The sequence below is a fragment of the Marmota marmota genome, unplaced genomic scaffold (genome assembly GCF_001458135.2).
Source record: "Marmota marmota marmota unplaced genomic scaffold, marMar, whole genome shotgun sequence".
NCBI classification, from domain to species: Eukaryota; Metazoa; Chordata; class Mammalia; order Rodentia; family Sciuridae; genus Marmota; species Marmota marmota.
The window spans coordinates 4,078,994-4,093,756 of record NW_026000001.1 but is presented as its reverse complement, the minus strand read 5'-3'; the positions used below and the strand labels follow the sequence as shown (position 1 = coordinate 4,093,756).

Here is a 14,763-nt window from a genome sequence, read left to right as displayed (position 1 = left end):
AGTTGAAGGGAGAAGGTCCTCTGGGGCATGCATTGGGGCCCTGGATTTCTCTATCTCCTTCCTGGCAGCCACGACCAGCCACCTAGCCGTCCACGGCCTGTCGGGATCGCCACGACACCCCCAGAACTCAGGGGCACACCTCACTTTGCCAGTTCATTGTAATGGACATCAGAGGGGACCCGGTGGACAGCAGATGAGGGTGTGCAGGGCTAGGCCTGGACAGTCCTGAGCGCAGGGGCTCCTGTCCCCTGGAGCGGGGCACGCTGCCCTCTGGCAGATGGGTGTGTTCGCCAGCCTGGACGCTCGTCAAACCTGTTGTTCCAAGTCTCTCTCCAGCCAGACCTCAGTTCCCTGTCCTTTCTGGGGTTTGTGGGTGACCCCGAATGTCCCCACCCTTCAGAGAGGCCTGTTCCAGGAGGTGGGGGCCACCTGGTCAGCTCATCGGCAGGACAGCCGTGATGGGAAGGCTCCTGGTGAGCAGCACTGGCTCTCCGCACCCGCGGCGGGAACCAGGGACAACGTCCAGGCAGACTTCTTGTGCCTCAGCAATGCAGGGCGGAGTCTGAGGCCGACCTGCCAAGTTGGGCGTGTGGACACCTGGGGAGGGGGGGGACGGACACACCTCGTCCTGAGGGGCAGCGCTGGGGACCAGGTGGATGGTCAGCCGCGGCTCTCAGGTGCACGACAGGAAGGGGCCAGCTGATTGACAGGACCTGAGGGTCTGTCGCTCTAAATCCACAGGAGAAAAGGACAGAAATGAGGGCTCCCGGGAGACGTTGCTGTGAACACAGGGGATGCCACCCCACCAAGCAGCTTGCGGCTTCCCCAGAGCGGGCAGGCAGGGCCCTCGGGTGTGTGCATCTGATGGCTGACAGGACAAGAAAGGGCAGAATTCAGACAAGGCTCCAGCCTGGACCCAGGACTCTGCAAAGTCAGGCCTGAAGAAAGGAGGGGGAGGATGAGAAATGACCCCCAAGCCAGGAAGCAACCCCAGATTCCATAGGGCAGCCGCAGCAGGGCTGAGGACGCCAAGCAGAGCACACGGGAAGGCAGAGACACCTTGTTGAGGACCACAACCAAGTCAAGATGGCGCCTGGCCGTTTGCCAGGAGGAGTGGTTTGTGAGCCAGCGCCACCGAGCCATTAAGATGGTGGGGACTCCTCATTGGCTGACTGCTGTATCTGGATGATGCTAATTGAGTCAAGCTGGGTGTCATCGGTTAGGTATGTATACCTCTGCTGTCCCGCAATAAAGCGGCTCTCGCTACCTTGAGCACCCGCTCAGTTCCCACTGAGTTCCCCTGCAATAAAGCAGTTCCCGCTTCAACCTTCAAGTTGCTTGTCGCCTCCCTGTTATTTGCCCAGCCGGACCGCGGCAACACCCGGATTCAGGTACCCACAGGTGACAGCTGGGGAAATCTCTGGCTGAGGCAGTGACGGATGTCTGCCACAAGAGGGCGCTGCTCCCACGCGACTATGGTGGCGGCTGGAGCTCCAGTTGGTGACAGCCACACCCCATGGGGAAGGGCAACAGAAACGCTCAGTCCCCGGCCTGAGCCAAGGGTGGCTGGCAGTGGGCGCTGGGCTGCGATGGCCACACAGGTGTGCCACCTAGCGGTGCGTGGATAACAGAGAGAAGGAAGGGAAGCGGGAGGAGCCAGCCAGGGTGGAGATTCCTGAACATGTCAAGGTGCCTGAGCACGGTCCCCCACTGCCCACGTGCAGGAGCCTGGGGGAGGCCGGCCTCAATCTGGAGCAGGCTGCCAGAGTCAGGGCTGGGCGGGACCTGGGCAGGCTGGGCGTGCAGCCTTGACCCCAGGCCCGTGTGCCCTCACTCCTGAAACCCGCTCCCGGGCTGCTCACCAGGAGACTGCTTAGACCACGCAGCCCCGGGCTTGTCCCTGGTCCCCTTCTGGACACTTCCCCCAGGAGCAGCCTCTGCCTGCCTGGCTTGTGGCTCGGCGGCTCCTCAGGGTTCCTTGGGCTTCAGGCCGGGCAGCGGCTCCAGCTCTGCTGGGAGATGGACTTCCTTCTCGGTCCGTGGGCTGGGAGTGTGGGGGCAGGGCGGGGGTCCCTGGGTGGGGCTCAGATGCTCAGGCCGGCTTCTCCCCTGAAGGAGTGGGAAAGTGTCCGAGAAGCTCCAAGTTCCCTTCGGGTGGGCCTGTGGACTCTGGCGGGAGTCACGGGAGGGGTGTAGGGGGACAGGAATTGGCGTCCACGTGGAGTCAGGGCAGGACCGTCCACGCTCCTTCAAGGCCTCTCCCCTGAGTGGCAGGTCACTAGCTGGAGGGAGATTGGTGTGGGCCATGCAGCCTGGAGAGAAGACCCTGCCCAGGACGTCCTGTGGAGGAGGGTGACTGGGTGGCAGGGCTGAGCTCAGCAGGACAGCAGGCGAGCCGAGGGGCAACGAACGAAAGCTCTGGTCCCAAAGGCCCCTGCAGAAAGAGCAGCCCGAGACGCAGGCAGATGTGAACAGACCCTCCTGAGGCACAGATGGGTGACCACTGGGGTCTTTGGAAGAAGAAAACCTTCGCAGAGAGGAAACCGGAAGGATAAGGCCGGGCCCCACCCAGAGGACTGGCGCCAGCAGAGCCTGCAGGCCAGGGGCAGGGCAGGCAAGGCTCGCTGATGTCCTGCACCTTCTCAATTCACCTGAATCCTGCCCCCCATGGAGGCATGAGGAGGTGGGCAACCGGGAGATGCAGGATTAGAAGAGGCCCGGGGGTGCCCCACAGATGGCTCTAGTGTCCTCCTGAGACTCCCAGAGAGGGAGGAGCCCCCACCTCTAGTGCACCCAGCAGGATACTGGAGTGGTCATCTCCCCATTAAATGCACCTCAAAGACCATACCCAGCAACGGGGATGCTCCCAGAAACAGCCCCCCGTGCCTTGTTGGCAGAAACTCCACCCAACTTGGGTGGTCATGAGCGTGCCGTGCCAGGGAATGACGGACACTCTGAAGGGTGTGTCCTTGGTGGGATCTGAAAAGGCTGATGTCGGAGAAGCTGAGAGTGGGAGGGGAGAGGACGGAGCGCTGGGCCCAGGGCAGCGCTGCTGCTATCTGCAGGAGGGACAGTCCCTGTGCCGCCGAGGACAAACGAGAGCAGTATTGTTCTGCGGATCCCAGAGTGTGAAAGGGTCCACACCACACAGGCGATGAGCACTCAGGACGCTTGCCCTGCTTCAGACAGCGTTGATGGGCACCGAGGTCCATGGCGCAGTGCCCCAGCCACAGGCAACCTTCAAGCTTCCCTGTGTCCACTGAGAATAGAGTGTGAGATTCTCTTCTGTTTCCCGAGCTGGTGATGTGTCAGGCACCGCCGAGGCTCCCTCTAATTTTCAGGGATGGCTGCCTTGAAGCGCAACATGGCTGAGCGCTGGCCCCAGACCCACGTGTCTCTGAGAGTCACCAGAACATTTCAGACCCAGCCTGTGCATGGATACCCCATCTGTCCACAGATCCCCTACCTGTCTGTGGATCCCCTACCCATCCACAGATCCCCTATCCATCCACGGATCCCCTACCCAATCCACAGATCCCCTACCCATCCACAGATCCCTGACCTCTCCACTGATCCCCTACCCATCCACTGATCCCCTACCTCTCCACAGATCCCCTACCTGTCCGTGGATCCCCTACCTGTCTGCAGATCCCCTACAGACATGAACAGTTTTAGGTTCCGTGGGAACTAGAGATCCCTCGTGTGTACCTCTGGGAACATGGCACAGAGTGGGGAACACCCCTGCCCGACATGAGTGATGGCACTTCTGAAGACGAGGGATGAGACTGGCTGCCAGCACCTGTCCCCGGTCTGTGTCTGTCCCTCTGGGGACTTCCCTGTGGTTTCCCAGAACCACACACATCAGAGTTGGCAGGTGGCTGTGGAGCCCCAAAGCCCAGGAGAGCTGAGTCTAGTACAGTGAACCTGGGCATCTGTGCTTCCAGACCCCCTCCTGAGCCCTCTGGCCCCCCGAGCCAGCGCGCCTCCCCACGTGGTGCCCCCTGAGCTCACGCTGCCATCTCCGTCCCCAGGGACTGCATGGCTGGCAGCCTCTCCCAGGGGACGCCCTGCCCTTCACCAAAGATGCGACTGTTCCTCCTCTGAGGCACCTGCTCCCTTTCCTCTGCAGGCTCCCCTTCGGGATGGATAAGCAGTCACCTCCCTCACCACCTGTGGCCTCTGGCCTCCCCTGGTCCTGCGGGTTAAGTCACTCCATTTGGATTGGAATCTCTCCTGCTCCGTCCCAACACAGGGGGGATATCCAACCCAACACGGTGCACATGTGGGCAGCTCCTCCGGGCCCTCCAACACCCCACTGCGTGGTCCTCAGCTCCAGAGCGGGTCCCCAGGTTCCTCAGGGAACACCTGTGATGTGACACGAGCCACTCTGTCCACCTGGACATCTTGCCTCTAAGTGTGCACAGGAAGCCACAGAGGCAGGGTCTTCATCTCATCGTCCATGATGACTTCTCCCACGACTGCAAGGCTCCGAGGACACACCCCAGGCAGTGCCTGTCCCCTCCCCGTGCCAGCACCCTCGCATCTCTCCATTATATGGACGTCACAAATAAAAGGATGAAACAAGGGTCTCACCCGTGTCCTGCGCGGGTGATGGAATTTGGGGTTCCGCGACGTGGAGTGAGGTGGCTGCAAGATGAAGCCGAGAAAGAAAAGGTGGCCACAAAACCACGCGGCACAGAACGTGGCTTTGGAAAGGGGCTGGGCCGGCCCTCCGCCCCTCGGGTCGAGCGTCCCTCTGGAGAGGGACGGAGCCGCGTTCGCTTTATTATACGGGGACGCATCAAAGTTCTCCCGTGGAAGTTCTTGTGCCAAATAAGGTAGGAGGTGGGCTGTCCAGTGTCCAACAGGTTTCTACAAGATGGGTCTCCCCAGCCCAGAGAAGACCGAGGTCAGGGCATTGTGCAATCCTTCGAGTGGGAGGAGCCATGGACAGATTGCCAGGCCGACCTAAGTCTCCTTGGCTCAAGGCCAAGTGGAGACGCTCAGATAGCCGGGGTGGCTTCCTCACAAGTGTCTTAACAGAGAGCGGGGGGGAGAGGCCGACTCCAGGGCAGCAGCTGACCACCAGAGGTCACAGATCTAGTGAGTGAGAAGGCTGGTGACCCTTAGGAAGACCACCAAATCAATAAAGGACACAGGTGACACTGGACAGGGGGAAAATGCGATGACTAAACTGCCTCAGAGCACACAGCAGGCTCCTCCCACATGACTCAGTTCACAAGTGGCTCATGGGGGCCAGGAGCCGGGGAGGAAGCCCAGGCCAGGGTGCAAGTCCCACAGAAAGGGGACAGCACCTCCTGCCTAGCCACACACCGGGCTGGCCTACAGAAGAGCCAGAGCCCAGGGCTGCCGGGCAGTGCAGAAGCTCCTGCCGACCTCGGGCGAGAGTCACGGACCCCTGGAGAGCATCCCAAGGCCACCGACGGTGCTCGGCAAATGCCCACAGCTGAGCCCGGGGCAGGTAGGCACTCAGGGGTCTTCTCTGGGCCGCAGCCCCCTTGTGTTTGGGGAAGGGCCCTGGTGAGACGTGGAGGAGACGGGGCTCCTCCCTCGTCCCTGCACCCAGAGAACCACAGGCCTGGGTGTGCCCCTCTGCTGGGGCCGTCTCCTCGTCTGCCAGGTGGGCCTTTGTGGCTCTGAGGTGCCAGACCTCCGTGCACAGCCTCAGTGCCCAGCACAGTGCCCAACACCTGCTCAACACTATCGATTCCCCAGGAATTCAACGAGGCCACCACGCCTCTGACTCTGTTCGGAAATGGAGAATCTCAGCAAGGTTTCCACATGGCCAGGTCCCCCCGCCATGCCTGCAGAGGTGCTGGGTGCCCCCTGCCAATCAGGGCAGGGAGGGCTCCTGTGATGGTCAGAGGGGCCCATGAGGAGTCTCACTGCCCACCTTGGTGTGGGGATTGCTGTGTGTGGCGCTGACCAGTGTTTCTGTGCGGGCTCTGCTCGTGCCCGAGGTGGGGTATGGCTCTGAGCCCCGTGTTCCTCCTCCAGGCTGGAGAGCCAGGGCATCCATGGGCAGCTGGGCTGAGGTCCCAGAGCAGAGCTGTCCCCTCTCCAGGCCACCTCTTCTGACAGTGCCCTCAGGAGGGCAGGGGGCAGTAACGAGCTCGGGACAGGTGGGGGCTGAGCTGCCCAGGGCCGGGCTGCAGGTCCTCAGCCCCAGACCCTCGAGGGAGAGCCCAGGCACAAACCCAGATGTTCTGGCCCCAAGTTCCTCTGTCTCCTCACACACTGAGCACCTGGAGACTGGGGGCCTGGGTCAGGGGCACTGGGACAGGGGGAAGGAGGCAGGAGGGTCCAGTGTCCAGGCCCCGCATTGTGACTTGCCAGCCTGGAGCTGATCCCGCGTCACCACAATGGCCAGCATCACTGTTATGGGCCGATCTGAAAGTCAGGTCGGGCGAGCCCACCCTGTTCCCACAGCTCACCCTGCGTGAACTGGCCCCTCCCGTGAGAGCCGCCTCGCCTAGAAGCTGACCCCCACCCCCTGCACCCTGACCACAGTGTCTTTAAACTACGGAGCTGGAGCCAGCTTCCTTCCTGAGTGGGCACGAGAGGTGCCAGTTCCGAGGACGTGGTGACATTTTGTGAAATGTGTCTTAGGACTGTCCTTGCCCCTCCAGCCCCCTCTTTGTGGTTCTTCTGTTTAAATGGCCCCCCACCTGCGCTCAGTGCCTGGGCGAGAGGACTCTCTGCTTTCTGCTCCCTCGGGCCTGGCCAGAAGTCCTTTGTCTCTTCTGCAAAAACACCCCGAGTTTTATTGGGGATTTCAGAATCGCGCCTTGACAGCTCCGCTGGGCTGGGCTGGGCGCAGGGGCACGGCGCGTCCTCTGTTCAGAACTAGCCACCCGCACTCAGCCGGCAGGCTGTGCTGTGTTAGGACCACACTGTCACGGCACAGGGACTGGCACCCCGGAGGTGACACCACCATCAGCTTTATTAATGAGAAGGATTTATTACTAGGGCTATAGAGGCAGGGCAGAGCCAGCTGGGCACCCCCAAGGGCAAAGGAGGAAACAGCTGGGGGTACTGAGTCCTGGCTGGGCCCAGGGGCACGTCCCGTGCCGTCAGTGTGCGGTGAGAGTCACAGAGGGCAGGGGTGGGGACCGGCCAGGCGGCTGGGCTGAGGCCTTTGCCTGTGGCCCTCGTCAGGGCAGGCCGTGGCATCCGGGGCACCCTGCCAAGCACCCAGGAGGATCCCCACATTCCTGGGACTCAAGGCACCACAGCCCCCAGGTTCTGTCCCCAAACCCAGGTCACTAAGGGATTTGGGGGTGCTGTGGGTGACTGGGGAATCTGAAGAAGGGGAAGTTTGCGATTTCAGTGTCAGACCCCGTTCCTGGGCCTTCCCAACAGTGGCAGAGGCAGCATGCCCTCCGTCCCCGTGCCATGCCCAGTGAGGACCCTGTGCTGCTCCCACCAGCAGCCTCTGGGTGCCCCAGGCGGAGACACTGAAGCCTCCTCCCAGCCAGGACCCAGGGGAAGGCGGCTGAGGGGCAGAGCCAAGGAGCTTGGGTAAGCGCGCTGGGCAGGGGCACAGGCCCACAGCTGACCCATCTGTGGCTTCTTGAAGAAAGGCAGCTGTGGTGGCAGGACCCGAGGGAGGAGGCCGCAGCCCGGGGTCGGGAGGACCCTGCCGGCTGAGCACTGTCGTCCCTTCAGCCTCATGCTTGCCTGGTGACACTTCTGTTAGGACACGTGAGAAATTGCTGCACGGACGTTGTGTGACCTGAACTCTCAGGCAGAATCAGCCTGAGTGATCCATCTCCTGGTCCCTCTTTGGGGAGGCCATGTCTTGAGACACCATGTGTCATCGTTGGAGGGACGCAGCCCTGCACCGCCCACGTCTCGAGGGTGCTCTGTGCACAGAGGGAGGGGAGCAGGCCTGGGCAGCAGGAACGCCGCCCTCCCTGGGCACTCAGGGCCTGCGGACAGAGCCGGGGTGGGGGACACTTCTGCTCCATGGTACCTCATCCAGGACAGCATGGGGCAGGGCTGGCTACCCCGCTCTCTGTGGCAGCTTCCCTGGGAATCGCCAGGGCCTGTCCTCAAGGACTCACCCTGGGTCTGTGTCGGGGGACCCTGGGGGCACAGTGCCACAACGTGGTGGTTTAAGACCACGGGAAGGCCAGGCCTCCCGGTCCTGGGGCCAGAGCCGAGGTGCAGGCACGGCAGGGCCGGCTCTCTTCAGATCCTGGGGCCCTGTGCAGATCTCGGTGCCCTTGGGTGGCTCTAGTGCAGGGTGTCCGTCCCCTGTGAGGGTCAGCTCCTGGACTTCTCTTATCACCACCCCAGTGGTGGGCTTCAGGGCCCACTTGGTGCCAGTGTCACCTCAGCACATCCTGACCACATCTGCAAAGACCCTATTTCCAAATTAGGACACACCCAGAGCCAGGTTTGGGCACAGCACGTCTCCCCCGCAGGCCGTCCAGATCCTCTGCGGCATCGCGGTTGTGAGCACGGGCCTCCCTGTGGCCTGCACCCCCTTCACCCGGCACTTCAGCCTTGCGGTCTCCAGCTTGGCCATCTCGGGATACTCATTGTAGGCGCCAAGTGTGTGAGTGGATGGCGGCGGGCAGGCAGGTCTCAGGTGGGGAGGCCATCCAGCCCACTCGCCAGTTACCTGCCAGGGTCCCCTCACTTGGACAGCAAAGCTGCAGGGGAGTGCCTTGTTTTGAGGGTCCCCTGCCAGGAGTGGGAGCAAGCTGGGCGGGGGGACGGGGCTCTGCCGTGGGCAGCAGTGACTCGCTGGCTCCAAGAGCAGCTGTTCTGAAAATCATCTGAGGCTGATCCTGGGTCCTGGCCCCGGGGGGTTCCTCTGTAGAGTGACCCCAGTGGGGCCCTTTTATTGAAATGAACAGGGTCCTTTCACTCACAATGATGCATGACAAGAGAAATGCCTAGGCTGTCCCTGGCACACGGGGACGCAGGATCACCTGCTCCTTCGCACACTGGGAGAAGCACGGGGGTGGGGACAGGAGGGAGTGAGGAACAGGAGGGCCCCGAGCTGGCGGGGGGTGGGCAGGCGGTCTCTGGGGTCTGCTCTGGGGGCTGTGTGGCCAGCAGGGACCTGGAGGTACAGAGAGCGCTGAGGGCTTCTTTCTGCAGCTCCCAGTCTCCTGGCACCTCAGGCCTTCCAGAGAGTTCTGCCCCAGACACAGCCTGCCATCTGGAGGCCTTGGTCAGCTCAGGCCACCGTGACAGCCTCACGGCCACTTCTCAGTTCTGGAGTCCTAGGCCAAGGCACAGACCCAGTATCCGGGGTCTTAACCCAGGACCTTCAGTCAGAGCAGCCCCCAGCGATGGGGAGAGACAGTGGAAATGCAGAGCTTACTGTGGACAGGGCCTGATGGCCACAGGGCTCACCTGAGGCCCCACACAGTCGTGGAAGTCAGGGGACGTGGGTGACGGGTCCGTGGGCACGTGGTTACTGGGCCCAGGGTGTTACCCAAGCAGGCTTCCCTCGGGGTGTTTGAGAGGTGGGTTTAAAACAGGAGGTTGGGCTGTAGTCGTGGGGTGGACACTGTGGCACTACACTGTCCATGTGGGGCATGAGGTCAGACGGGCCAGCTGAGGTGGCTGCACGTTGCTGTCCCAGAGGGAGGTGGCCACCAGGGAGCTGGCGGAGAGGACAGAGGCATCTGGCTCTCCCTGCTGAGGACCCGGGGGGAGGAGGAGGCAGAGCTGGACAGTTCAGGGGTGACCGAGCCCTGCTTCCAGTGGGAAAGGCCAGCGGCCTTTAGATGTAGACACAGAGGCTGTGTGGAATGGCGAGAGGCTGCCTCCCCACAGAGGGCACCCTGAGTCCTCATGGGGTGGAAGGGCAGAGGTCGCTCTGGGGCCCCCCTTGGCAGGACTCCCCTCTGGTGACCTATCACTTCCCAGAGGCCCACCATCACCTGGGGTGACCTCGACACAAGCCTTCAGACCACACAGGGGCTCCAGGAGGGCCTTCATCTTCCTGCCCACACCCGGAGCCCTCCTCCGCCTCCGCCCTCCTTGCCCTCTGGGTGGCTTGGGCACCCCGCTGCTGCCCTCCCCAGTTCTCTGTCTGGCCATCGTGTGTAGGACCACGGGGAAAGCCCTGGAAACACCATCTCTCCACGCCCTACGTAGTTTCCCGACATCACAGCTACTTCAAATGACCCCACTTCCCCAAATCCATTGTTTTCCCTCAGATAACCCAGAATCTACTATTTGTCAACGACCTTTTCATCACAATGTCCCGTCTCCCCGTGTCCCTTCTGTTCTTAATTCTCGTCCTGGTGGAACCCAAGTCAATAAGACTTTAAGGCTTCTTCTGAGCAAACAGCGTCTCCACGATTTGGTCAGCTCCACAGGGGCGCGTGGCCCACCGTGGCCCCCTGGCCTGTCTGTGGAGAGTCCCCGTATGTGGAGTGACAGCCTTGTTGGGGACCTCTGCCTGGTGAGTGTAAGTTCTGCTCTTCTTTAACGCAGGCATTTGCGGGGAATGGCCCAGCCACCTGTCACTCACCTTTGCAGGTCAGCAAGGTCCTGGTTACTTCCAGGCCACAGTGGCCTCCCTGCCAGGACCCCCGGCCTGGTCTGCATTTTAACTCCTCAGAGCCCAGAGCTTGAAGCCACGTCTGCTTTCTCTCCACGCCTCTAAGTCTCCATGGACGAGACCCGTGTCCTTGCCGCCCTCTCCCCTGGGAAACACCACCTGGTCCCTGGAGAGTGCTGGGCCCATGGCCCCTTTACTTTGCCCTGGAGAGACTTCCCTGAGGTGCCCGGGCCCTCGCGGAGCTTATGGGCTTCATCCTGTGTGCACCTACCTGCTCCACGCGGAGCTGCAAGCCCTGAGTGACGGGGTGGCCCATCCTCCAACGCGCTCCTGCCGCCAGCCTGTGGGGTGCTCCTTGTTGGTGTATGAGGACATGGCGGTTAGTGGCAGGGACATCGACTGGTCCCTTTCCTCTTTTCTGAGCAGTTTATCATTTCTGGATCACTCTCTCTCATCTTGGGGAAGCAGCCGAGCAGCCACTTGGTGAGTACAGGTGCCATGGCCTCTCACCCAGAGTGACGCAGAGGTCCCCGCCCAGGTGCATCTCCCCACCTTCAGGGAAGGGACAGACCCCAGAGGACCAAGGGTGCCCCGGCTCAGCGGTGATGTTGGAAGCCCAGAGTCCTCAGCCACAGGGCCATGCCCTCGTCAGGCTCAGGGTGATCCATAGGAACACCCTACTTGCCGTGACCCGACTGCCAGGGTCCCTGTCTTTGGTGCCCACGGGGGACTGGGACACTATTTGCTGAAAAGCAGGGATTTCAGGAGATGGCGGTTCCTGTGCTCTCGTGTGAGCAGGATGGGGCGGGGTGGGGGGTGTTTGGTGACAGGGCCCTTCTGACCCACAGGTCTGCAGAGTCACCTCCAGCCTGTGCTTGGCAGGCCTGTGTCAGGGCAGAGGGGGCGTGTTGGAGGGGCTGGTGGCCTAGGTTTGAGGTTTTCCTGGTCCTGACCCTGCTGCCAGGCCTTGGGCAAGGTGCCCAGGACACATAGCTGGGGCCAGGGTGCAGAGCCTCGGGCTGCCCTGTGGCCAGCCTCCCAGCTGGAGGAGGAGCCCCAGGTTGAAGCTGGGCCCCCTGCCCAGGGTCTGCTCAGGGCACCCCTTCTGCTGGGCTCTGGAGGAGGGAGCCTCTTCAGGGCACCAAGGGCCTGGGAAAGCCAGGGGGACACAGGGGTAGCCGAGACTTAACAAGCGCGATGAGCATCTCCATATTTCAACTACGGCACAGCCCATCCGGACAGTTCTGTGCACGCCTCCACCTGTCCTCCCTCCACCTGTCCTCCGTCCCAGCCGAGTCCTGGTGGAGGAGATACTGGGGCAACATCCACCACTGTCCACCCAGAGGCCTGTGCTTGGTTCGCACATGCAGGCACTCAGCAGGGTGCAGGGGCTGCTCGGGTGGGGTGACCCTGCACGCCTCCTGTCCTGCAGAGCCCCATGTGTGGGAACACTCGGGAGGCTGGGTGGGATGAGGCTGCGTGTGGCTCAGGGGTGCAGACCCTGACGCCTCCTCCCCGTAGGCCTGGAACAACTGGTCACCAATCTCCTGAGCCTCACGGCTGCTACCTTGGGCTTGACCCTCCTTGGTGTCACCCTGGCTGGGACGGTCCCTGCAGCCAGCCAGTGTGAGCTGGACCACTTAAGGGATGAGAGGAGTAACTGCTTTGTGGCCCTCTCGGGTGTGCGGGTGAGTGTCTTGGAATGTTCCAGACTGGTGATGTCCTGGAGAGTCTCAGCCTCGTCTGTGCCTTCTCCTGGGGTGGACTCTTAGCCCAGGACAGGGGAGGAATAGCGGGCATCAGCAGATCTGCAGCAAAAGTGCTGCTTCTAGAACAGTCAGTGAGACATGGCCTCAGCTGGACAGAAATCATTACCTCCAAAGCTGGGGTCAAGTTCCAAAAGGATTCAGCCGTCATCTCAGGGGTGCACTTTCCCAAACAAGACCCCAGCGTTGGGAGCAAAGAATTGCTCAAGAAAGGCCAGAGCCCAGGGGGCCCTTAGGACCCTGGAGAGGTGGCCCTGGGTGGCACCTCCAGCACAGCAGGGCAAGGGCAGAAGGTGAGGCACAAAGGGGCATCCCGACTCCTCCAGGGCACGAGGGGCAGGTGGCAGTTAAAGTGAGGAACTCAGGAGGATGGCCCACAAACTTGGGACACACAGGAAGGGGAGGGGCCTGCTCCTGCAGCCAAAGGGAGGGCCAGGGGCAGGGGCAGCAGGGAGGGGCCAGCACATGAGGACTGACTCTGGGTCCCTTCGGCCAGCTCCAGCCACCTCCGCATGCCGATGCTGGAGGAGGAGCCGGGTTCAGCCTGGCCCCTGCCCAGGGTCTTCTTGGGCACCCCCTTCCCACCAGATCTTGTGTTCATTTCCTGTGTCTGCGGTAACAAGGGACCACAAACTGGGGGGCACAGAGTAACAGAAATCACCTTCCTGACTCTGGAGGCTGGAAGTCCCAAGATCTAACTGCCACCAGGATGTGCTCCCCTGAGGCCCCAGGAGGCTCCGCCCTGCTCTCCCAGCTCCTGGGGCTGTGGGTGCTCCTTGGTGTGTGGCCACAGCACTCTAGCCTTCTCCGTGGTCCTATGGCCGTCCCCTGGGTGCCTGTGTCTTCTTCTCTCCCAAGGATACCAGCTGTTGCTTTAGGGCTCTCCTTAAACCCACGATGACCGCACCTTGAGATTCTCAATTAACTGCATCTGCAAAGACCCCATTTCCAGACGCGGTCACATTCAGAGACATGACTTGCCAGGTGGAGGGGATACTGTTCAGCCCACCATGGTCATGGTCAGCTTAGACACCATTCTCACACCTGTGGCCTCCTGCTCTACCTGGAGGCCATGGATCCAAGGAAGGTGACCCAGGAGTGGAAATTTTCGGTTCCCCTCAGCAGGTGCCTCCTGCAGTCAGCACGAGCATTAGCACTCACTTAGATTGTTCATTGTGCCCCTTGCTGTCCCCAACAAAGCCAGGCAGGCCCCCAGGGCTGAGCAAGGTGGGTGTCCAGGGCTGCTGTCCTCACACACCTCCACCAGAGCATGCGTGTCGGTGGAAACGCAGCCTCAACAGCAGAGACCCCCGGGAGGTGGGTGCTGCTCGGCCTGGGGTGCCACCTGCCATCCACTCCGCTGTCCCCAGAGTGGCCCAGGACACTGGACTTCATGAGGAACAGGTGGAACCAGGGTGCAAGGGGAGGGAGTGGTTGATATCCACCCCAAAAGCAAGTGGTCATCTTGGGCCTTCAGCCCTCTGGCCATTCCAGGTAGACGGGGGCTGGTGTGTCCAGCAGGGGCCCTGGGCATCTTGCGTTTCAGGGCATCCTGACCATGATGCTGCTCTTCACTGGGCTGGAGCTGGGTGTCTCTGTTCTCTCTGCGGTGCTGTGCTGGAATCAGGCCCACTTGGACACACCTGGGGTGAGTCTGCAGCTGCCCAGACCTGGCCCTGGGACAGGACCTGTGGGGTGGATGATCTTGTGTGACCACCACAGCCACTGTCAGGGCCCATGCAGGCAGCACTGACCACAGACCGGCTAGGCCACTCGGCTGAGGACTGGACGGGCACTGGGGCGGGGGCAGCACAGTCGGGGCGGAAGGACCAGGAGAGCAGCAGCTGAGGTCCAGAGGTCCTGGGCCACCTGTGCCCAAGCTGGGCAGTCACCGTGATGACCATGAAGTGCCCCTGGGCCCCCTCCTTCAAGGCCAGGTGGACTGCAGGACTTGGTGGGATGACCACGCAGACCCAGTCGGTGGAGTCTCTGTCTTAGCACCGTGACCCCATCCTGGGCCTCGGGCAGAGCTCTCAGGGGACCTCAGGAACTTTCAGAGAAGCTTGCTTTGAAGCAAAAACATCTCTGACCGCGTATCTGCCTTCAGTCTCACCTTGCCGCTTTCCTTTTAGTCAACAGACACCGACGGAGGGAAAAGAATTTAGAGAAGTTGGAAAAGTCTTAAATGAGTACCGGAGAGGAAAACAGGGGTCACAGCAGGAAGCCCCGCGGAGCCTCCCTCCACACCGCGGGCCACTCAGGCGCTGGCCAGTCGGCTTCTCCCTTTGCTTTTTTGCTGGCCACAGCCATGTCCCCCCAGGGCAGGACCTCGGGGCCTCTGCTGGGGATCTGAGAGCCATCTCCCCTGCTGCCCGGAGCCACGCAGAGCTCAAAGCGGGAGCTGCTCGGTGGCCCTGGTGCAGAGGCAGTCCTCCAGGCCCCGGG

General features: G+C 61.8%; 1 protein-coding gene across 1 annotated transcript in view; it reads right to left on the bottom strand.

Annotated features, from left to right (window-relative positions):
- The window catches only part of Mrgpre (MAS related GPR family member E), a 42,593-nt gene extending 34,039 nt beyond the window's left edge, over window positions 1-8,554 (bottom strand). Inside the window, exon 1 of the mRNA XM_048807617.1 lies at window positions 8,413-8,554. Coding sequence (XP_048663574.1) covers window positions 8,413-8,554 — 142 coding nt within the window. The remainder of the gene's footprint in view (window positions 1-8,412) is intronic.
- Between the last annotated feature and the right edge of the window lie 6,209 nt (window positions 8,555-14,763).